Source organism: Oncorhynchus gorbuscha, linkage group LG09 (assembly GCF_021184085.1).
Source record: "Oncorhynchus gorbuscha isolate QuinsamMale2020 ecotype Even-year linkage group LG09, OgorEven_v1.0, whole genome shotgun sequence".
Classification (NCBI taxonomy): Eukaryota; Metazoa; Chordata; class Actinopteri; order Salmoniformes; family Salmonidae; genus Oncorhynchus; species Oncorhynchus gorbuscha.
This window is the reverse complement of record NC_060181.1, coordinates 17243392-17268391: the sequence shown is the minus strand read 5'-3', so window position 1 is coordinate 17268391 and position 25000 is coordinate 17243392. Positions and strand designations below refer to the sequence as shown.

Below are 25000 nucleotides of genomic sequence, written 5' to 3'. Positions count from 1 at the left end.
CCTGGCTACTACCACTATCTGACTTTAGCCTTGTGTTGCCCCTGGCTAGTACCACTATCTGACTGTAACCTTGTTTCCCCCCTGGCTACTACCACTATCTGACTGTGTCCTTGTGTTGCCCCTGGCTACTACCACTATCTGACTGTAGCCTTGTGTTGCCCCTGGCTACTACCACTATCTGACTTTAGCCTTGTGTTGCCCCTGGCTACTACCACTATCTGACTTTATCCTTGTGTTGCCCCTGGCTACTACCACTATCTGACTGTAGCCTTGTGTTGCCCCTGGCTACTACCACGCTCTGACTGTGTCCTTGTGTTGCCCCTGGCTACTACCACTCTCTGACTGTAGCCTTGTGTTGCCCCTGGCTACTACCACGCTCTGACTGTGTCCTTGTGTTGCCCCTGGCTACTACCACTCTCTGACTGTATCCTTGTCTCTACAGTTCCACACTGACAACCCAGTCACAACCATGATTACAGGTCGAGGAAGAGATCCCCTGTATCTGCTATTAACACTGGTACACTCTATGCCAGTCCAAACACCTGTTTATTGCTAATATAATGCTGATATAACATTGGTATAACGCTATTTGTGAGCACACCTTCTAATGTTTAGACATCCCTGTTCCTCTTGGTAGGCCGTCATTGTAAATAAGAATTTGTTCTTAATTCCTAATAATATATATGTTTTTATTGAGTGCATATATCAGACACCATCTTTTGGAGATCTACCGCAGTGATAGAGAGTACTGCACTTTGAAAACTGAGAGAGAGAGGAAGAGAGAATCCAGAGTAGATTCTGTAATCCTGTGTTTTTTCAGTAGGATTAAAATCCTGCCCAGATTTGCTGTGGATGGAGTTGGGGCTGACTGGGAATAGGGAGGGGGTGGGGCTTACTGGGAAGAGGGAGGGAGGGATATGGGTGGTGAAGGGGGCGGAGTGGATTAGGGACTGCAGATCATATCCTCTTAATCTACAGCTGTGTGAGAGGGGGAGGGGCATTGAGAGCGAAGGGGGGGGCTTACAGGAGGACCACCTAATTATGTAGCATGTAGATGGAATGAACATGTCCCCTAGACACAGATCTAAGATCAGTTTGTGTCAGTATCAGTCACCTGTAGAAAGGGAGAGGAGTTTCGAAGGGCAACCGAAAGAGTCCGGAAAAATGTTAATGATTGCATGTGAACTCAAACAAACCCTCAACAGCAGGAGGGGATTTGGTGTAAGGAGGGGCTAGGAGGGCGTGTGTTTGTTTGTGTGTGTGTGTGTGTGTGTGTGTGTGTGTGGGGGGGGGTGAGGTATTAAAGGGAGTGTTGAGGGAGGGGATTGAGAACAACTGAATCTGTGTCCACATCTGTGTGAGCAAGCTATCTGCCTCCATCTCTCTCGATCTCTCTCTGTCCTTAGTGTCTCTCTCCTCTTTATTTCATTCTAGTTCTATTTCTTTCATCTTCTATCTCTATTTTTAATCTCCTATCTCTTTTTTTCATCTTCTATCTCTGTTAAATTGCTTTTCTATCGTTTCTCTCAGTCTTTCTCTCTTTCTCAGTCCTTCTCAATCTCTTCTGCTTCTTTCTTTATCTCCCTCCCTTCCTTTTCTTTGAGGGTAGAGACTGTTGATCATTGTGTAGTAGACTGAAGGGTAGAGACTGTTGATCATTGTGTAGTAGACTGAAGGGTAGAGGCTGTTGATCATTGTGTAGTAGACTGAAGGGTAGAGGCTGTTGATCATTGTGTAGTAGACTGAAGGGTAGAGGCTGTTCATCATTGTGTAGTAGACTGAAGGGTAGAGGCTGTTGATCATTGTGTAGTAGACTGAAGGGTAGAGGCTGTTGATCATTGTGTAGTAGACTGAAGGGTAGAGACTGTTGATCATTGTGTAGTAGACTGAAGGGTAGAGACTGTTGATCATTGTGTAGTAGACTGAAGGGTAGAGACTGTTGATCATTGTGTAGTAGACTGAAGGGTAGAGACTGTTGATCATTGTGTAGTAGACTGAAGGGTAGAGACTGTTGATCATTGTGTAGTAGACTGAAGGGTAGAGGCTGTTGATCATCGTGTAGTAGACTGAAGGTTAAGGGCAGAGGAGACAGTTTTAGACCAACTATCATTTAGTGGTGGTGGTTGACTTGTGGTTAGGTTAGCATAGCTGTGGTCGAGGAGCGGTCGAAGAGCGTTCATGGTCCTGGCTATGGAGGACGCCTGTCCCAACGGGGTGGAGGTAGCGGTGGATTCCCCTCCGGATGCAGCCGGGACGGGAGAGCAAGGCGAGACAGGAGATGGGTCGGCTGGGGAGGGGGCGGCTGCTGAGCCCACAGAGGGAGCCGACACATCAGGAGGTGAGATTCTCAGTTGCAGATATTGATACTGTGGAAGAATGTTGTTACCAGATAGATATAGTTTAGCTGTGAGGGGGGATATATGTGGTTGCCAGATAGGTATAGTTTAGCTGTGAGGGGTGATATATGTGGTTGCCAGATAGGTATAGTTTAGCTGTGAGGGGGGATATATGTGGTTGCCAGATAGATATAGTTTAGCTGTGAGGGGTGATATATGTGGTTGCCAGATAGATATAGTTTAGCTGTGAGGGGGGATATATGTGGTTGCCAGATAGGTATAGTTTAGCTGTGAGGGGGATATATGTGGTTGCCAGATAGATATAGTTTAGCTGTGAGGGGGATATATGTGGTTGCCAGATAGATATAGTTTAGCTGTGAGGGGGATATATGTGGTTGCCAGAAAGATATAGTTTAGCTGTGAGGGGGATATATGTGGTTGCCAGATAGATATAGTTTAGCTGTGAGGGGGGATATATGTGGTTGCCAGAAAGATATAGTTTAGCTGTGAGGGGGGATATATGTGGTTTCCAGATAGATATAGTTTAGCTGTGAGGGGGGATATATGTGGTTGCCAGATAGATATAGTTTAGCTGTGAGGGGGGATATATGTGGTTGCCAGATGGATATAGTTGAGCTGTGAGGGGTGATATTTGTGGTTGCCAGATAGATATAATTGAGCTGTGAGGGGGGATATTTGTGGTTGCCAGATAGACATAGTTTACCTGTGAGGGGTGATATTTGTGGTTGCCAGATAGATATAGTTTAGCTGTGAGGGGTGATATTTGTGGTTGCCAGATAGATATAGTTTAGCTATGAGGGGTGATATTTGTGGTTGCCAGATACATATAGTTTAGCTATGAGGGGTGATATTTGTGGTTGCCAGCCATTCATTAACCTCCAGGGGAAAGATACTTTTAAAACTATTTCTACTCCAAAGGTGTTTACAGTTGTCCCCTTATTAAAATGACATGACTTACACAAGGCCTGTAACATAAATACATAAAAATATATTTTTTGTGTGTGTACATGTGTGAGTGTGTGTGTGTGTATGATTTCCAGGCAACACTGTAGTCTTGTCACTTTCTTTAGTCAGCTGTTTTTTGTGGCACACACCTCCCGGTGATCACCTAGGATTATGACCCTCTCTCACCATGGTGTGTGTGTGTGTGAATGAGTGCACACTCTTTTTCATATGCTTGATGCAATGAAAAGTTATGCGTGTGTATGCATGTGTATGCGTGTGTATGCGTGTGTATGCGTGTGTATGCGTGTGTATGCGTGTGTATGCATGTGTATGCGTGTGTATGCGTGTGTATGCGTGTGTATGCGTGTGTATGCGTGTGTATGCGTGTGTATGCGTGTGTATGCATGTGTATGCGTGTGTATGCATGTGTATGCGTGTGTATGCATGTGTATGCGTGTGTATGCGTGTGTATGCGTGTGTATGCGTGTGTATGCGTGTGTATGCGTGTGTATGCGTGTGTATGCGTGTGTATGCATGTGTATGCGTGTGTATGCGTGTGTATGCGTGTGTATGCATGTGTATGCGTGTGTATGCGTGTGTATGCGTGTGTATGCGTGTGTATGCATGTGTATGCGTGTGTATGCGTGTGGATATTACGTATATGCGTGTGTATGCATCTGGATATTACTATATTATTATACACACAGTGCATTTGGACAGTATTTAGACCCCTTGACTTTTTCCACTTTTTGTTATGTTCCAGCCTTAATTCTAAAATTGATTCAATATGTTTTTCCCCTCATCAATCTACACGCACTACACCATGATGACAGAGAGAAAAACAGGTTTTTAGACATTTTTGCAAATGTACACTACCGTTCCAATGGTGGGATCACTTAGAAATGTCCTTGTTTTTGAAAGAAAACATTTTTGAAAATAACATCAAATTGATCAGAAATACAGTGTAGACATTGTAAATGTTGTAAATGACTATTGTAGCTGGAAACAGCTGATTATTAATGGAATATCTACATAGGCGTACAGAAGCCCATTATCAGCAACCATCACTCCTGTATTCCAATGGCACGTTGTGTTAGCTAATCCAAGTTTATCATTCTAAAAGGCTAATTGATCATTAGAAAAACCCTTTTGCAATTATGTTAGCACAGCTGAAAACTGTTGTTCTGATTAAAAAAGCAATAAAACTGTCCTTCTTTAAACTAGTTGAGTGTCTGGAGCATCAGCATTTGTGGGTTTGATTACAGGCTCAAAATGTCCAGAAACAAATAACTTTCTTCTGAAAATCATCAGTCTGTTCTTGTTCTGAGAAATGAAGGCTATTCCATGTGAGAAATTGCCAAGAAACTGAAGATCTCGTACAACGCTGTGTACTACTCCCTTCACAGAACAGCGCAAACTGGCCCTAACCAGAATAGAAAGAATGGGAGGCCCCGGTGCACAACTGAGCAAGAGGACAAGTACATTAGAGCATCTATTTTGAGAAACAGATGCCTCACAAGTCCTCAACTGGCAGCTTCATTAAATAGTACCCGCAAAACACCAGTCTCAACGTAAACAGTGAAGAGGTGACTCCGCGATGCTGGCCTTCCAGGCAGAGTTGCATAGAAAAAGCCGTATCTCAGACTGGCCAATAAAAATAAAATATTAAGATGGGCAAAAGAACACAGTCACTGGACAGAGGAAGATTGGAAAAAGTGTTATGGACAGACGAATCTAAGTTTGAGGTGTTCGGATCACAAAGAAAAGTGTGATGGTAAAGTGGGAGATTTGTACAGGGTAAAAGGGATCTTGATGAATGAAGGCTATCACGTTTTACGCCATGCCATACCCTGTGGACGGCACTTAATTGGAGCCAATTTCTTCCTATAACAGGACAATGACCCAAATTACAGCTCCAAACTATGCAATAACTATTTAGGGAAGAAGCAGTCAGTGGGTATTCTGTCTATAATGGAGTGGCCAGCACAGTCATCGGATCTCAACCCTATTGAGCTGTTGTGGGAGCAGCTTGACCGTATGGTACGTAGGAAAATCAAGCCAATCCAACTTGTGTGAGATGCTTCAGGAAGCATGGGGTGAAATCTCTTCAGATTACCTCAACAAATTGACAACTAGGATGCCAAAGGTCTGCAAGGCTGTAATTGCTGCAAATGGAGGATTCTTTGACGAAAGCAAAGTTTGAAGGATACAATTATTATTTCAATTAAAAATCATTATTTATAACCTTGTCAACGTCTTGACTGTATTTCTTAATAATTTTGCAACTCATTCCAAACTTTTGAACGATAGTGTACAGTTAGGACTCGGCGTTGCGGCGTGCGTAAGAACAGCCCTTAGCCGTGGTATATTGGCCATATATCACACCTCCTCGGGCCTTGATTCATTCTACTACAGGACCGTAGCGTGGGAAACCAGAGAGAGACCTGCAGAAGGAGAGTGGAGGAGAAACTGTGAAGAGAACTAGATTCTTGCAGAGGACTTCATTGTCTTCATGGCTTTACATATTTATTCTCAGGCACACAAACACGCGCACACACGCAAATACACACGCACAAACACGCACACACACGCAAATACATACGCACAAACACGCACACACACGCAAATACATACGCACAAACACGCACAAACACGCACAAACACACACACGCAAATACATACGCACAAACACGCACACACACGCAAATACATACGCACAAACACGCACACACACGCAAATACATACGCACAAACACGCACACACACGCAAATACATACGCACAAACACGCACACACACGCAAATACATACACACAAACACACGCAAATACATACACACAAACACGCACACACACGCAAATACATACGCACAAACACGCACACACACGCAAATACATACGCACAAACACACAACGCAAATACATACGCACAAACACGCGCACACACGCAAATACATACGCACAAACACGCACACACACGCAAAATACACGCACAAACACGCACACACACGCAAATACATACGCACAAACACGCACACACACGCAAATACATACGCACAAACACGCACACACACAAACACGCACAAACACGCACACACACGCAAATACATACGCACAAACACGCACACACACGCAAATACATACGCACAAACACGCACACACACGCAAATACATACGCACAAACACGCACACACACGCAAATACATACGCACAAACACGCACACACACGCAAATACATACGCACAAACACGCACACACACGCAAATACATACGCACAAACACGCACACACACGCAAATACATACGCACACACAAAACACGCACACACACGCAAATACATACGCACAAACACGCACACACACGCACATACGCACAAACACGCACACACACGCAAATACGCAAATACATACGCACAAACACGCACACACACGCAAATACATACGCACAAACACGCACACACACGCAAATACATACGCACAAACACGCACACGCAAATACATACGCACAAACACGCAACGCAAATACATACGCACAAACACGCACACACACGCAAATACATACGCACAAACACGCACAAATAAATACATACGCACAAACACGCACACACACGCAAATACATACGCACAAACACGCGCACACACGCAAATACATACGCACAAACAGGCACACACACGCAAATACATACGCACAAACACGCGCACACACGCAAATACATACGCACAAACACGCGCACACACGCAAATACATACGCACAAACACGCACACACACGCAAATACATACGCACAAACACACACACGCAAATACATACGCACAAACACGCACACACGCAAATACATACGCACAAACACGCACACACATACACACACACCTCCACAGTGCTGTAAGTGTATTAGAGGAGCTTACCGGGGCTTTGAGACCCTAGGTTTAACGTCTTAGCTCTCTGATACCTGGATAGTCCACACCTCTCTCCTTGTCAGGACAGGAGAGGACACACAGGGTCAGAGAAGTCTTCCTCTCAGGACCAGACTCAAATGGAATTCATTGAGATAATTGGAAAGACGATATAATCGTATCAAACCACTATTTTCTGTTTAGTGGACTTCTGGATGGAAGTTGTTTTCCACTGAGGAACATTTCAGGACTGATGGACAAGCTTCAGCTTGAAAACCAAACGACCCAAAACAACTACAGAAGAACTGATTCGTAGGCTTGTCTAGTTTTTGACGTTGTTTTTTGTCTGACTGGAGTACAGTTTGGATTTGAATGATTTTATTTGTTATTGCTGTGACCTATCAACTGCAGTGAAAAGGACTGGTCTATTGAACTACATTGAGAGGAGTGAATGAACTACAGGCATGGCCGCAGGTTGCACAGACTTCTACCTCTATTCTATTGGCATGGGAATTCTAAGTAGAATTTGAATGTGGTTGTGTGTTTTGGCTGAACTGTGCTAAAGCAGTATGAGAGGCTACAGACAGGGCAGGTGTCACTAAGGCAGTATGAGAGGCTACAGACAGGGCAGGTGTCACTAAGGCAGTATGAGAGGGTACAGACAGGGCAGGTGTCACTAAGGCAGTATGAGAGGGTACAGACAGGGCAGGTGTCACTAAGGCAGTATGAGAGGCTACAGACAGGGCAGGTGTCACTAAGGCAGTATGAGAGGGTACAGACAGGGCAGGTGTCACTAAGGCAGTATGAGAGGGTACAGACAGGGCAGGTGTCACTAAGGCAGTATGAGGGAGGGCTACAGACAGGGCAGGTGTCACTAAGGCAGTATGAGAGGGTACAGACAGGGCAGGTGTCACTAAGGCAGTATGAGAGGGTACAGACAGGGCAGGTGTCACTAAGGCAGTATGAGAGGGTACAGACAGGGCAGGTGTCACTAAGGCAGGTGTATGACTAAGGGTACAGACAGGGCAGGTGTCACTAAGGCAGTATGAGAGGGTACAGACAGGGCAGGTGTCACTAAGGCAGTATGAGAGGGTACAGACAGGGCAGGTGTCACTAAGGCAGTATGAGAGGGTACAGACAGGGCAGGTGTCACTAAGGCAGTATGAGAGGGTACAGACAGGGCAGGTGTCACTAAGGCAGTATGAGAGGGTACAGACAGGGCAGGTGTCACTAAGGCAGTATGAGAGGCTACAGACAGGGCAGGTGTCACTAAGGCCTAAGGCCTACGCTTTCACTTGCTCTATTTATTTTTTCAATTAACTTTTGTTGCGTGTGTGTCTTGCATCTACTGTATGTGTGTGACTTACTTACTCACTCACTCCCTCCCCCTCTCTCCTCTCTTCCCCCTCTCTTCCACCTTCCCCCTCTCTCCCCATCCCTCTCTCCTTCCTTCCCCCTGTCTCCCCATCTCTCTCCCTCTCTCCTCCCTTCCCCCTCTCTCCCATCCCTCCCCCTCTCTCCCCCTTCTTTCCCCTCTCCCCCATCGCTTGCCCCTCCCTCCCCCTGTCATCTCCCCCACAGCGATGCAGCAGGTGTTGAACAACCTGGGGGAGCTGCCTACCTCCACGGGGGCCAAAGACATCGACCTCATCTTCCTCAGAGGCATCATGGAGAGTCCCATTGTACGGTCACTCATCAAGGTAGCAGACACACATAGGGGAGAACACACTGAGACTGACTCACACACTGACAGGCCACAGGCTGACAGGTCACAGGATGACAGGCAGCTCCCCACTAAGGTACTAATGTATCACCATGCTAATACGCAACACAACCCTGATGGTTGCCCTGATGATCACAATGACACAAGTCACACATGCACTACTCACACATGCACTACTCACACACACACACACACACACACACACACACACACACACACACACACACACACACACACACACACACACACACACACACACACACACACACACACACACACACACACACACACACACACACACACACACACACACACACACACACACTCTAAGCTAGGGGGGTCAAACTCATGCCATGGAAGGACAAGTGTCTGCAGATTTGAGTTTTTTCCTTAATTAGTGATCTTAATTCATAAATAAAGTAGAAGGGAGGAGCGAAGAACCCCAGACTCACCCCTCTGTGGGTTGAGATTGACACGGGCTGTAACCCATGATCTGACATATTCACACGGGTGGGTTAGTCACTGCTACATCTGACATATTCACACGGGTGGGTTAGTCACTGCTACATCTGACATATTCACACGGGTGGGTTAGTCACTGCTAGACAGGATGATGCTTTCCAATCCCAGGCAGCCAAGGGCCTGTTGGTGATCGTCACAGCCTGGGTAGAGGGATGAGGGTCATAGGGCTGCCTGTGTGAGGTGCCCCTGGAGTTCTCTGTTCGTCACAGACTGACGCCCCTGGTGACAGATACTCTGACCACTGGAGTGAACTCCTGCCCCCAAATAGTCGGCTGTCCAAGTGGGGGGGAGAGACTTTCTCACCAGAATACCACCACAGAACCCTCACTCAACAACACAACTTACTGACCAACCACATCAATGGTTAGAACACTATCTATCAACCAGTGAACCACTTCCTCTCATGTCTATATGACCCCTATAACCTTTAGCCTCTGATCCCCGCAGGCCCACGAGCGATTGGAGGATGTGAGGCTGGAGGCGGTGCAGGACAACAACGTGGAGCTGGTCACAGACATCCTGGGCGACATCACCGCCCTCAGCGTCCGCGATGACAGAGCAGCGGAACTCTCCCGAATCCTCCAGGAGCCCCACTTCCAGGTGAGGAACCCAGTCACTAAAGTTAAAGGTTGTAGTTGATGCTAATTCTTGTGAATCTGAAAGCATTGGCTACATTCTTAGAAAAAAGGGTTCCAAAAAGGTTATTTGACTGTCCCCATAGGAGAGCTCTTTAGGGGAAAGGGTTTTACCTGGAACCCAATAGGGTTCTACCTGGAACCAAAAGGGTTTTACCTGGAACCAAAAGGGTTTTACCTGGAACCAAAAGGGTTCTACCTGGAACCAAAAGGGTTCTCATATGGGGACAATTTAGGATTTAGGATTGGGCAAAAGATGAGCAGAAAATGTTATGGTGTTATTCAACGTTGATGGTTCTATATCAGTACAGCAACACTTCTATACTGTACATGTACATGCATCTCAACTCTTGTTATGAAAGGGGAAATGGTTTAGGATCAAACCCCTCCCTTGGAATACTGACCTCTATCCATCGACCTGTCAGAGGACTTAGAGGGATTTTAAGAGTGTGAACCAATAGGATTTATATATTTGAGAATGGAATATCTCTGCACCAATCAGAAGCATGCATGCTGTCAGCTCAGAGATAAGACCTTGATATGAGAGAGACAGAGAGAGAGAGAGACACAGAGAGAGAGAGACAGAAGAGTGAGAGACAGACAGAGACAGACTCCCCTTTAAACTTCCTCTCCCCTTCAAACTAGGCTGTGTTTCTCTCCCCTTTAAACTAGGCTGTGTTTCTCTCCCCTTTAAACTAGGCTGTGTTTCTCCCCATTAAACTAGGCTGTGTTTCTTTCCCCTTTAAACTAGGCTGTGTTTCTCTCCCCTTTAAACTAGGCTGTGTTTCTCCCCTTTAAACTAGGCTGTGTTTCTCTCCCCTTTAAACTAGGCTGTGTTTCTCTCCCCTTTAAACTAGGCTGTTTCTCCCCTTTAAACTAGGCTGTGTTTCTCCCCTTTAAACTAGGCTGTTTCTCTCCCCTTTAAACTAGGCTGTTTCTCCCCTTTAAACTAGGCTGTTTCTCCCCTTTAAACTAGGCTGTGTTTCTCCCCTTTAAACTAGGCTGTGTTTCTCCCCTTTAAACTAGGCTGTGTTTCTCCCCTTTAAACTAGGCTGTGTTTCTCCCCTTTAAACTAGGCTGTTTCTCCACTGTAAACTAGGTTGTTTCTCCCCTTTAAACTAGGCTGTGTTTCTTCCCTTTAAACTAGGCTGTGTTTCTCCCCTTTAAACTAGGCTGTTTCTCTGCCCTTTTAAACTAGGCTGTGTTTCTCCCCTTTAAACTAGGCTGTTTCTTCCTTTTAAACTAGGCTGTTTCTTCCTTTTAAACTAGGATGTGTTTCTCCCTTTTAAACTAGGCTGTGTTTCTCCCCTTTAAACTAGGCTGTTTCTTCCTTTTAAACTAGGTTGTTTCTTCCTTTTAAACTAGGCTGTGTTTCTCCCTTTTAAACTAGGCTGTGTTTCTCCCCTTTAAACTAGGCTGTTTCTCCCCTTTAAACTAGGCTGTGTTTCTCCCTTTTAAACTAGGCTGTGTTTCTCCCCTTTAAACTAGGCTGTGTTTCTCCCCTTTAAACTAGGCTGTGTTTCTCTCCCCTTTAAACTAGGCTGTTTCTCCCCTTTAAACTAGGCTGTTTCTCCCCTTTAAACTAGGCTGTGTTTCTCTCCCCTTTAAACTAGGCTGTTTCTCCCCTTTAAACTAGGCTGTGTTTCTCTCCCCTTTAAACTAGGTTGTTTCTCCCCTTTAAACTAGGCTGTGTTTCTCCCCTTTGTCAGCCCTTACACACACACCTCCTACCAGCTTCTCCAAGGAGAGAAGAGAACTGTGAAGGAGTGAGGGAGAGTTTGGGGTTTAAGTTAAATGGTTCCATCCCTGTAATTGTATGTGGGACATTTATTTTGGTGGAGCCTAATATATATTTTTTTACGTCAGAAAGGGACTGGTGTTCATGATTTAAAACACAAATTCAAATTTGCAGCTCAAGACAACAAACACAATTTATAACCTCAATGTTTTTCTTCCCTCCCACATGTCTTCCTCATCCTCTCTCTCTCTCTCTCTCTCTCTCTCTCTCTCTCTCTCTCTCTCTCTCTCTCTCTCTCTCTCTCTCTCTCTCTCTCTCTCTCTCTCTCTCTCTCTCTCTCTCTCTCTCTCTCTCTCTCTCTCTCTCTCTCTCTCTCTCTCTCTCTCTCTCTCTCTCTCTCTCTCTCTCTCTCTCTCTCTCTCTCTCTCTCTCAGTCCCTCCTGGAGGCCCACGACATGGTAGCCTCTAAGTGCTATGAGGCTGTGCCCCCAGCAGAGCTGTCCAATGAGGCGCTGGTGAACAGTGCTCTGATGCAGGCCGACGCTGTACGCATGATCGGCATCCGGAAGAAGGCTGGAGAACCACTGGTGAGAGGGAGACAGAGGGAGTCAGAAGGAGTCAGAAGGAGTCAGAGGGTGACAGAGGGTGACAGAGGGTGACAGAGGGAGACAGAGGGAGACAGAGGGAGACAGAGGGAGTCAGAGGGAGACAGAGGGAGACAGAGGGAGACCGAGGGGGAGTGTGTATGTGCACATATTAGGTTGTTTGTGCGTGGGAGCATGTTTGTGTGTGTTTCTGCATCTCTGTAATATGATTTCATTGACCTTCCGTTCCTTCCCTCTCTCAGGGAGTGACGTTCAGAGTGGAGAAGGAGGAGCTGGTCATCGCTAGGATCCTCCACGGAGGAATGATTGACAGGCAGGGTCTGCTACACGTGGGTGACATCATAAAGGAAGTGAATGGGCGGGACGTAGGGAACAACCCCACTGAGCTGCAGGAGATGCTGAAGGACTGCAGCGGAGGAATCACTCTGAAGATACTGCCTAGTTATAGAGATGCACCTGCCCCACCACAGGTACGCAAACATCTCTCTCTCTCTCTCTCTCTCTCTCTCTCTCTCTCTCTCTCTCTCTCTCTCTCTCTCTCTCTCTCTCTCTCTCTCTCTCTCTCTCTCTCTCTCTCTCTCTCTCTCTCTCTCTCTCTCTCTCTCTCTCTCTCTCTCTCTCTCTCTCTCTCTCTCTCTCTCTCTCTCTCTCTCTCTCTCCTGATGTTGTGTGGTGGTTTGGAGGGGCTGCTGGTAGTCTTGGGGCAGTCCTAGATTGCCTTGCTCTGGAATCAGCCTCGAGTCTTCATGGGTATGACACTACAAGCTTGGCACAACTGTATTTGGGGGGTTTCTCCCATTCTTCTCTGCAGATCCTCTCAAGCTCTGTCAGGTTGGATGGGGATCGTCCCTACACAGCTATTTTCAGGTCTCTCCAGAGATGTTTGATAGGGTTCAAGTCCAGGCTCTGGCTGGGCCACTAAAGGACATTCAGAGACTTGTCCCGAAGTTACTCCTGCGTTGTCTTGGCTGTGTGCTTAGGGTCGTTGTTCTGTTGGAAGTTGCAGGAGGAGCAGGTTTTCATCAAGGATCCCTCTGTACTTTCCTCCGCTCATCTTTCCCTCGATCCTGATTAGTCTCCCAGTCTCTGCCACTGAAAGACATCCCCACAGCATGATGCTGCCACCACCATGCTTCATCGTAGGGATGGTGCCGGGTTTCCTCCAGACATGACGCTTGGCATTAAGGCCAAAGATTTCAATCTTGGTTTCATTAGACCAGAGAATCTTGTTTCTCGTGGTCTGAGAGTCCTTAAGGTGCCTTTTGTAAACTCCAAGCGGGCTGTCATGTACCTTTTACTGAGGAGTGACTTCCGTCTGGCCAGTTTACCATAAAGCCCTGATTGGTGGAGTGCTGCAGAGATGGTTGTCCTTCTGGAAGGTTCTCCCATCTCCGCAGAGGAACTCTGGAGCTCTGTCAGAGTGACCATTGGGTTCTTGGTCACTTCGGCCCTTCTCTCCTGATTGGTCAGTTTGACTGGGCGGACAGCTCTAGGAAGAGTCTTTTTGGTTCCAAACTTCTTTCATTTAAGAATGATGGAGGCCACTGTGTTCTTGGGGACCTTCAATGCCGCAGAAATGTTTTGGTACCCTTCCCCAAATCTGTGGCTCGACAGAATCCTGTCTCGGCGCTCTACAGCCAATTCCTTCAACCCCATGGCTTAGTTTCTGCTCTGACATGCCCTGTGAGCTGTGGGACCTTATATAGACAGGTGTGTGCCTTTACAATCAAGTTATAGAAACATCTCAAGGATGATCTACTGGAAAAAGGATGCACCTGAGCTCAATTTCGAGTCTCATAACAAAGGGTCTGAATGCTTTATGTAAATAAGGTAGTTCTGTCTTTTAAGTTTGAATACATTTGTAAAATAAATATCTAAAAACCTGTTTTCACTTTGACATTATGGGGTATTGTGTGTAGTTTGATGAAGGAAAAAATAATTTGTCCCCCTTAAGTCACCATAGCAACAACAAAGCCACTACTTCTTCCTTAAAATAGTCAGAATTCATCTCAAATAAATCAAGTAATCTAATAAATTGTACAGTTTTTGCTGAGGAGGTCTTAGTCAAGCAGTTTTACAGCTAACTTGTTTGGTGCAGTAGTTAAAACATTTGCATGAAAACTAATCTGACTGCGCTCATGACTGATTTCTGATAACAGGTATACAACTTCATGATAAGCACCGTCAAACTATTGTAAATCTATTGTACATCATGCACAAGTTACATACTGTTTATCAGTGCCCCAAATCACTCGCTAGCTCAAGTTCCATCTATGTGTTTGTCAATGAAGCTAGCTAACGGGCACATTGAGCCAGCAGGCTACGTTACCTAAATCAGCTTCTCAAGTCACTGTGTGCTTCTGTGTCGTTTTGTTTCACAACTTTATCTATTACAATCCCAAGTTAGTGGGCAAGTGGGCATGATGGCAATCCAAACCCAACCCTCATGTAGCTCCCACTGGGTACACACTGGTTGAATCAACGTTGTGTCCACCTTGTGGAATAGGCGTTGAATTGATGTCTGTACCCAGTGGGCTAAGTCTTGACAACCTCAATTACACAAATCTCACACAACTCAGTTTTGGAATATACCGACTTTGGAATGTACTGGTCCAAATATTCCTACACTTTTTAGTAAGTTTTGACACTGGAATAAATGTTTCTGACTAATATCAATGCCACATTGGCCATTTTCAACCTGAGAAGTATTGTTTTGCGTTCAGTTGCCCTTTAATTCTGTTTTAAACCAAAACTTCAGTCTAATCTCTAACATTTCAAAATGCAAATCATTACACCAACACTGTCTACCTAGCTGTTGCAAATCATTACACCAACACTGTCTACCTAGCTGTTGCAAATCATTACACCAACACTGTCTACCTAGCTGTTGCAAATAGAGAAACTCAGATTGACTTCATATAGTTTTAGGTTGTTTGTAGAAGCACCATTGATCACCATCATACCCCCCTTTTCTCAGGTGTACGTGCAACCACACTTTGACTACGATCCAGCCAATGACCATCTGATCCCATGTCGAGAGGCGGGGATTGGCTTCAAGAGGGGGGACCTCCTTCAGATTGTCAACAGAGAGGACCCCAACTGGTGGCAGGTGATGATGATGACGTGTTTCAAGAGGACATTCTCCTCCACTAGATTTTATACATCCACACATTTACAGACCACATCCTCAAAAACAACAACTAACTGTTTTTATGTACTGGTTTTTAATGTTGTCTACTGGTTGTTCACTGTACTCTGCTGGTTTGTACTGGTCTCTACTGGTTTTGAATATGTGTTGTTTTACAGGGTCAGTCATAGTAGTATGATATGTGTTGTTTTACAGGGTCAGTCATAGTAGTATGATATGTGTTGTTTTACAGGGTCAGTCATAGTAGTATGATATGTGTTGTTTTACAGGGTCAGTCATAGTAGTATGATATATGTTGTTTTACAGGGTCAGTCATAGTAGTATGATATGTGTTGTTTTACAGGGTCAGTCATAGTAGTATGATATGTGTTGTTTTACAGGGTCAGTCATAGTAGTATGATATGTGTTGTTTTACAGGGTCAGCCATAGTAGTATGATATGTGTTGATTTACAGGGTCAGTCATAGTAGTATGATATGTGTTGATTTACAGGGTCAGTCATAGTAGTATGATATGTGTTGTTTTACAGGGTCAGCCATAGTAGTATGATATGTGTTGTTTTACAGGGTCAGTCATAGTAGTATGATATGTGTTGTTTTACAGGGTCAGTCATAGTAGTATGATATGTGTTGTTTTACAGGGTCAGTCATAGTATTATGATAGGTGCAGTGATATGTGTTGTTTTACAGGGTCAGTCATAGTAGTATGATAGGTGCAGTGATATGTGTTGTTTTACAGGGTCAGTCATAGTATTATGATAGGTGCAGTGATATGTGTTGTTTTACAGGGTCAGTCATAGTAGTATGATAGGTGCAGTGATATGTGTTGTTTTACAGGGTCAGTCATAGTAGTATGATAGGTGCAGTGATATGTGTTGTTTTACAGGGTCAGTCATAGTAGTATGATAGGTGCAGTGATATGTGTTGTTTTACAGGGTCAGCCATAGTAGTATGATAGGTGCAGTGATATGTGTTGTTTTACAGGGTCAGCCATAGTAGTATGATATGTGTTGTTTTACAGGGTCAGTCATAGTAGTATGATATGTGTTGTTTTACAGGGTCAGCCATAGTAGTATGATATGTGTTGTTTTACAGGGTCAGTCATAGTATTATAATAGGTGCAGTGATATGTGTTGTTTTACAGGGTTAGCCATAGTAGTATGATATGTGTTGTTTTACAGGGTCAGCCATAGTAGTATGATATGTGTTGTTTTACAGGGTCAGTCATAGTAGTATGATATGTGTTGTTTTACAGGGTCAGTCATAGTATTATGATAGGTGCAGTGATATGTGTTGTTTTACAGGGTCAGTCATAGTATTATAATAGGTGCAGTGATATGTGTTGTTTTACAGGGTCAGTCATAGTAGTATGATAGGTGCAGTGATATGTGTTGTTTTACAGGGTCAGTCATAGTAGTATGATAGGTGCAGTGATATGTGTTGTTTTACAGGGTCAGCCATAGTATTATGATAGGTGCAGTGATATGTGTTGTTTTACAGGGTCAGTCATAGTATTATGATAGGTGCAGTGATATGTGTTGTTTTACAGGGTCAGTCATAGTAGTATGATAGGTGCAGTGATATGTGTTGTTTTACAGGGTCAGCCATAGTATTATGATAGGTGCAGTGATATGTGTTGTTTTACAGGGTCAGTCATAGTATTATGATAGGTGCAGTGATATGTGTTGTTTTACAGGGTCAGTCATAGTATTATGATAGGTGCAGTGATATGTGTTGTTTTACAGGGTCAGTCATAGTATTATGATAGGTGCAGTGATATGTGTTGTTTTACAGGGTCAGCCATAGTAGTATGATATGTGTTGTTTTACAGGGTCAGTCATAGTAGTATGATATGTGTTGTTTTACAGGGTCAGCCATAGTAGTATGATATGTGTTGTTTTACAGGGTCAGTCATAGTAGTATGATATGTGTTGTTTTACAGGGTCAGTCATAGTAGTATGATATGTGTTGTTTTACAGGGTCAGTCATAGTATTATGATAGGTGCAGTGATATGTGTTGTTTTACAGGGTCAGTCATAGTATTATGATAGGTGCAGTGATATGTGTTGTTTTACAGGGTCAGTCATAGTAGTATGATAGGTGCAGTGATATGTGTTGTTTTACAGGGTCAGTCATAGTATTATGATAGGTGCAGTGATATGTGTTGTTTTACAGGGTCAGCCATAGTAGTATGATAGGTGCAGTGATATGTGTTGTTTTACAGGGTCAGCCATAGTAGTATGATATGTGTTGTTTTACAGGGTCAGCCATAGTAGTATGATATGTGTTGTTTTACAGGGTCAGCCATAGTAGTATGATATGTGTTGTTTTACAGGGTCAGTCATAGTAGTATGATATGTGTTGTTTTACAGGGTCAGTCATAGTAGTATGATATGTGTTGTTTTACAGGGTCAGTCATAGTATTATGATAGGTGCAGTGATATGTGTTGTTTTACAGGGTCAGTCATAGTATTATGATAGGTGCAGTGATATGTGTTGTTTTACAGGGTCAGTCATAGTAGTATGATAGGTGCAGTGATATGTGTTGTTTTACAGGGTCAGTCATAGTAGTATGATAGGTGCAGTGATATGTGTTGTTTTACAGGGTCAGTCATAGTAGTATGATAGGTGCAGTGATATGTGTTGTTTTACAGGGTCAGTCATAGTAGTATGATAGGTGCAGTGATATGTGTTGTTTTACAGGGTCAGTCATAGTAGTATGATAGGTGCAGTGATATGTGTTGTTTTACAGGGTCAGTCATAGTAGTATGATAGGTGCAGTGATATGTGTTGTTTTACAGGGTCAGTCATAGAAGTACCGGGCCCCTGAAGCAAATAAGTGTTAAGTGCCTTGCTCAAGGGCACATGGACAGATTTTTCACCTTGTCGGCTCGGGTTTTTGAACCAGCGGCTCCCTGGTTTTACTGGTTTTTACTGGTTGTATACTAATTTCTACTGGTCGTATACTGGTTTCTACTGGTCATATACTGATTTCTACTAGTTGTATACTGGTTTCTACTGGTCGTATACTGGTTTCTACTGGTCGTATACTGGTTTCTACTGGTCGTATACTGGTTTCTACTGGTCGTATACTGGTTTCTACTGGTCGTATACTGGTTTCTACTGGTCGTATACTAGTTTCTACTGGTCGTATACTGGTTTCTACTGGTCGTATACTGGTTTCTACTGGTCGTATACTGGTTTCTACTGGTCGTATACTGGTTTCTACTGGTCGTATACTGGTTTCTACTGGTCGTATACTGGTTTCTACTGGTCGTATACTGATTCCTACTGGTTGTATACTGGTTTCTACTGGTCGTATACTGATTTCTACTGGTTGTATACTGATTTCTACTGGTTGAGTGAGACTGGTTCTGACATCTGATGTGCTCTGTCCTGTATTAGGCATGTCATGTGGTTGGTGGAGCCACTGGACTGATCCCCAGTCAGTTTCTGGAGGAGAAGAGGAAAGCCTTCGTCCCACGAGACTTTGACGGCTCAGGTAGGCTTTACTTTGCCTCTTTGCTCCATTTCAGCAAGATGCGCTAAACTGTCAACGACTCCAGCCACCCAAGTCATAGACTGGACACACACACACACACACACACACACACACACACACACACACACACACACACACACACACACACACACACACACACACACACACACACACACACACACACACACACACACACACACACACACACACACACACACACACACACGCATATTGACACCACACACACACACGCATATTGACACCACACACACACGCATATTGACACCACACACACACGCATATTGACACCACACACACACGCATATTGACACACACACACACACACACACACACACACACACACACACACACACACACACACACACACACACACACACACACACACACACACACACACACACACACACACACACACACACACGCACGCATATTGACACCACACACACACACACACACGCACGCATATTGACACCACACACACACGCATATTGACACCACACACACATGCATATTGACACCACACACACACGCATATTGACACCACACACACACGCATATTGACACCACACACACATGCATATTGACACCACACACACACGCATATTGACACCACACACACACGCATATTGACACCACACACACACGCATATTGACACCACACACACACATGCATATTGACACCACACACACATGCATATTGACACCACACACACATGCATATTGACACCACACACACATGCATATTGACACCACACACACATGCATATTGACACCACACACACATGCATATTGACACCACACACACATGCATATTGACACCACACACACATGCATATTGACACCACACACACATGCATATTGACACCACACACACACGCATATTGACACCACACACCTGTAGACACACTTTCACACTCTTCACATACGCTGCAGCTACTCTGTTTATTATCTATCGTGATTGACAGGTCACTTTACCTTCACCCCTACCTACATCTACCATACTTCATGGTGCCCTTGCACATTGACTCGCTACCAGTACTCTATCTATATAGTCTCTTTATTGATATTTTATTCGGTTACTGTTTATTTAGAAATGTGTTTCAAATTGTTCTTACTTTTTAAATTCTGCATTGTTGGGAAAGGGCTCGTAAATAAACATTTTACAGTAAAGTCTACACCTGTTGTATTCAGTGTATGTGATGAATATAATTTGATTTGAACTGAGCTGACTGGCTCATGCTCTGAGCAACTCTGAGAGGACCTTTTCCATGACACATCCATGACAGTGGAGAGCACTTACTTGAAATAGTTTATTTTGTCTTTAAACTGTGAGGCCAGCCAATGAAGTCATAATGATTTAATAGATTGTTACCTTAGAATGGGTTGAGCCTGCCCCCTTGTGGCCTTCAGATGCAAAGACAGATAGGGAAGACTTGCTTGCACTTATTGATGTTTGTATTGACGTGTGTTCATGTGTGTTCATGTGTGTTGACGTGTGTTGATGTGTATTGGTGTGTTGTTGGTGTGTGTTGATGTGTATTGATGTGTATTGATGTATAATGATGTGTATTGATGTGTACTGATGTGTACTGACGTGTGTTGATGTGTACTGATGTGTATTGATGTGTACTGATGTGTAATGATGTGTGTTGATGTGTATTGATGTGTGTTGATGTGTACTGATGTGTATTAATGTGTACTGGTGTGTATTGATATGTACTGATGTGTGTCAACAGGGATCCTGTGTGGTACAATAACTGGAAAGAAAAAGAAAAAAATGATGTACCTAACAGCCAGGAACGCAGGTAAGAATTCATACCCTTCTCTCATTGGCTAAATCTGTCATGGCTCATTCTTGTCATTGGTTGTTTGTGCTCGGGCTCACTCTTTTACTTCCTGACTTGTGTAGTTCCCCATTTACTGACCGACTGTTTATGTCCACATTCCCTTCCCTTATTGACTGACAACTCTACATTCTCCTGTCTGATTGGCTAACTCTCCTTTGTTCCTCTCTGTGATTGGCTGAGGGTAGAGTTTGATAGGCACGAGCTGCAGATCTATGAGGAGGTGGCCAAGATGCCCCCGTTCCAGAGGAAGACCTTGGTTCTGATTGGAGCGCAGGGGGTGGGCCGCCGTAGCCTCAAGAACCGACTGGTGGTCCTCAACCCAACACACTTCGGAACCACCATCCCCTGTGAGTCTGCAACCCATACTGTTGTAATTACTGTTGTAATTGCTGGTGTAATTATTGTTGTAATTACTGTTGTAATTACTGGTGTAATTACTGTTCTAATTCTATTTCTATGCTAGAACACCCCCCCCCCTCCAGAACCTAATGGACCACTGTACGCTCAGTACTCTCTGTCAGATCAGACAGAAACCCAATAGAATGTTTAATTTGAATGTTTTAAGTCAGACTGACTCGTGAGCTTCCCCCAATGCTCCACTCTTCTCTTCACTCATTCATGTGCATTCTCTCTCATCTGTCTCTTATTATCTCTCCTCCCTCTTCTCTCTAACTCTCTCTCTCTCTTTTCTTATCTCTCCTCCCTCTCGCGTCTCTCATCTGTCTCTTATTATCTCTCCTCCCTCTTTCTTCTCTCTAACTCTCTCTCTCTTTTCTTCTCTCCTCTCTCTCGCTTCTCTCTCATCTGTCTCTTATTATCTCTCCTCCCTCTCATCTGTCTCTTATCTCTCCTCTTTCTTCTCTCTAACTCTCGCTCTCTTTCTTCTCTCCTCCCTCTCGCTTCTCTCTCATCTGTCTCTTATTATCTCTCCTCCCTCTTTCTTCTCTCTAACTCTCTCTCTCTCTTTCTTATCTCTCCTCCCTCTCATCTGTCTCTTATCTCTCCTCTTTCTTCTCTCTAACTCTCGCTCTCTTTCTTCTCTCCTCCCTCTCGCTTCTCTCTCATCTGTCTCTTATTATCTCTCCTCCCTCTTTCTTCTCTCTAACTCTCTCTCTCTTTCTTCTCTCCTCCCTCTCGCTTCTCTCTCATCTGTCTCTTATTATCTCTCCTCCCTCTTTCTTCTCTCTCTCTCTCTCTTTTCTTATCTTTCCTCCCTCTCGCTTCTCTCTCATCTGTCTCTTATCTCTCCTCCCTCTTTCTTCTCTCTAACTCTCTCTCTCTTTCTTATCTCTCCTCCCTCTCGCTTCTCTCTCATCTGTCTCTTTCTTATCTCTCCTCCCTCTCGCTTCTCTCTCGTCTCTTTCTTATCTCTCCTCCCTCTTCCTTCTCTCTAACTCTCTCTCTCTCTTTTCTTATCTCTCCTCCCTCTTCCTTCTCTCTAACTCTCTCTCTCTTTTCTTATCTCACTTCTCTCTAACTCTCTCTCTCTCCTCCCTCTTCCTTCTCTCTAACTCTCTCTCTCTTTTCTTATCTCACTTCTCTCTAACTGTCTCTCTCTCTCCTCCCTCTTCCTTCTCTCTAACTGTCTCTCTCTCCTCCCTCTTCCTTCTCTCTAACTGTCTCTCTCTCTCCCTCCTAACTCTTCCTTCTCTCTAACTGTCTCTCTCTCTAACTGTCTCCCTCTTCCTTCTCTCTAACTGTCTCTCTCTCCTCCCTCTTCCTTCTCTCTAACTGTCTCTCTCTCCTCCCTCTTCCTTCTCTCTAACTGTCTCTCTCTCTCCTCCCTCTTCCTTCTCTCTAACTGTCTCTCTCTCCTCCCTCTTCCTTCTCTCTAACTGTCTCTCTCTCTCCTCCCTCTTCCTTCTCTCTAACTGTCTCTCTCTCTCCTCCCTCTTCCTTCTCTCTAACTGTCTCTCTCTCCTCCCTCTTCCTTCTCTCTAACTCTCTCCTCCTCCCTCTTCCTTCTTCTCTCTAACTGTCTCTCTCTCCTCCCTCTTCCTTCTCTCTAACTGTCTCTCTCTCCTCCCTCTTCCTTCTCTCTAACTGTCTCTCTCTCCTCCCTCTTCCTTCTCTCTAACTGTCTCTCTCTCCTCCCTCTTCCTTCTCTCTAACTGTCTCTCTCTCCTCCCTCTTCCCTCTCTTCCTTCTCTCTAACTGTCTCTCTCCTCCCTCTTCCTTCTCTCTAACTGTCTCTCTCCTCCCTCTTCCTTCTCTCTAACTGTCTCTCTCTCCTCCCTCTTCCTTCTCTCTAACTGTCTCTCTCTCCTCCCTCTTCCTTCTCTCTAACTGTCTCTCTCTCTCCCTCTTCCTTCTCTCTAACTGTCTCTCTCTCCCTCTTCTCTTCTCTCTAACTGTCTCTCTCTCCTCCCTCTTCCTTCTCTCTCTAACTGTCTCTCTCTCTCCTCCCTCTTCCTTCTCTCTAACTGTCTCTCTCTCTCCCTCCCTCTTCCTTCTCTCTAACTGTCTCTCTCTCCTCCCTCTTCCTTCTCTCTAACTGTCTCTCTCTCTCTCCTCCCTCTTCCTTCTCTCTAACTGTCTCTCTCTCTAACTCCCTCTTCCTCTTTCTCTCTAACTGTCTCTCTCTCCTCCCTCTTCCTTCTCTCTAACTGTCTCTCTCCTCCCTCTTCCTTCTCTCTAACTGTCTCTCTCTCTCCCTCTTCCTTCTCTCTAACTGTCTCTCTCCTCCCTCTTCCTTCTCTCTAACTGTCTCTCTCTCCTCCCTCTTCCTTCTCTCTAACTGTCTCTCTCTCCTCCCTCTTCCTTCTCTCTAACTGTCTCTCTCTCCTCCCTCTTCCTTCTCTCTAACTCTCTCTCTCTCCTCCCTCTTCCTTCTCTCTAACTGTCTCTCTCTCTCCTCCCTCTTCCTTCTCTCTAACTGTCTCTCTCTCCTCCCTCTTCCTTCTCTCTAACTGTCTCTCTCTCTCCTCCCTCTTCCTTCTCTCTAACTGTCTCTCTCTCCTCCCTCTTCCTTCTCTCTAACTGTCTCTCTCTCTCCTCCTCTTCCTTCTCTCTAACTGTCTCTCTCTCCTCCTCTTCCTTCTCTCTACTGTGTCTTCTCTCTCTCTCTCCCTCCCTCTTCCTTCTCTCTAACTGTCTCTCTCTCCTCCCTCTTCCTTCTCTCTAACTGTCTCTCTCTCTCCTCCCTCTTCCTTCTCTCTCTCTCTCCTCCCTCTTCCTTCTCTCTAACTGTCTCTCTCTCCTCCCTCTTCCTTCTCTCTAACTGTCTCTCTCTCCTCCCTCTTCCTTCTCTCTAACTGTCTCTCTCTCCTCCCTCTTCCTTCTCTCTAACTGTCTCTCTCTCTCCTCCCTCTTCCTTCTCTCTAACTGTCTCTCTCTCCTCCCTCTTCCTTCTCTCTAACTGTCTCTCTCTCTCCTCCCTCTTCCTTCTCTCTAACTGTCTCTCTCTCCTCCCTCTTCCTTCTCTCTAACTGTCTCTCTCTCCTCCCTCTTCCTTCTCTCTAACTGTCTCTCTCTCCTCCCTCTTCCTTCTCTCTAACTGTCTCTCTCTCTCCTCCCTCTTCCTTCTCTCTAACTGTCTCTCTCTCTCCTCCCTCTTCCTTCTCTCTAACTGTCTCTCCCTCTTCCTTCTCCTCCCTCTTCCTTCTCTCTAACTGTCTCTCTCTCTCCTCCCTCTTCCTTCTCTCTAACTGTCTCTCTCTCCTCCCTCTTCCTTCTCTCTAACTGTCTCTCTCTCTCCTCCCTCTTCCTTCTCTCTAACTGTCTCTCTCTCCTCCCTCTTCCTTCTCTCTAACTGTCTCTCTCTCTCCTCCCTCTTCCTTCTCTCTAACTGTCTCTCTCTCCTCCCTCTTCCTTCTCTCTAACTGTCTCTCTCTCCTCCCTCTTCCTTCTCTCTAACTGTCTCTCTCCTCCCTCTTCCTTCTCTCTAACTGTCTCTCTCTCCTCCCTCTTCCTTCTCTCTAACTGTCTCTCTCTCTCCTCCCTCTTCCTTCTCTCTAACTGTCTCTCTCTCTCCTCCCTCTTCCTTCTCTCTAACTGTCTCTCTCTCCTCCCTCTTCCTTCTCTCTAACTGTCTCTCTCTCCTCCCTCTTCCTTCTCTCTAACTGTCTCTC

The 25000-nt window shown here is 44.9% G+C and overlaps 1 protein-coding gene across 9 annotated transcripts in view; it reads left to right on the top strand.

The window, feature by feature from the left end:
• LOC124043212 (protein PALS2-like) overlaps positions 1-25000 on the top strand; it is a 58025-nt gene that overhangs the window by 29310 nt on the left and 3715 nt on the right. For 2 of the 9 annotated variants that reach the window (XM_046361527.1, XM_046361526.1), the window contains exons 1-9: positions 1323-2338; positions 8773-8891; positions 9884-10036; positions 12244-12396; positions 12657-12884; positions 15392-15523; positions 18966-19062; positions 20820-20888; positions 21116-21277. In XM_046361527.1, the coding sequence (XP_046217483.1) occupies positions 2179-2338; positions 8773-8891; positions 9884-10036; positions 12244-12396; positions 12657-12884; positions 15392-15523; positions 18966-19062; positions 20820-20888; positions 21116-21277 (1273 nt within the window). In that variant the 5' untranslated portion in view covers positions 1323-2178. Of the gene's footprint in view, positions 1-1322; positions 2339-7263; positions 7666-8772; positions 8892-9883; positions 10037-12243; positions 12397-12656; positions 12885-15391; positions 15524-18965; positions 19063-20819; positions 20889-21115; positions 21278-25000 lie in introns of those variants that run through there. The other 7 variants (XM_046361531.1, XM_046361530.1, XM_046361535.1 and 4 more) reach the window with 5 other exon arrangements.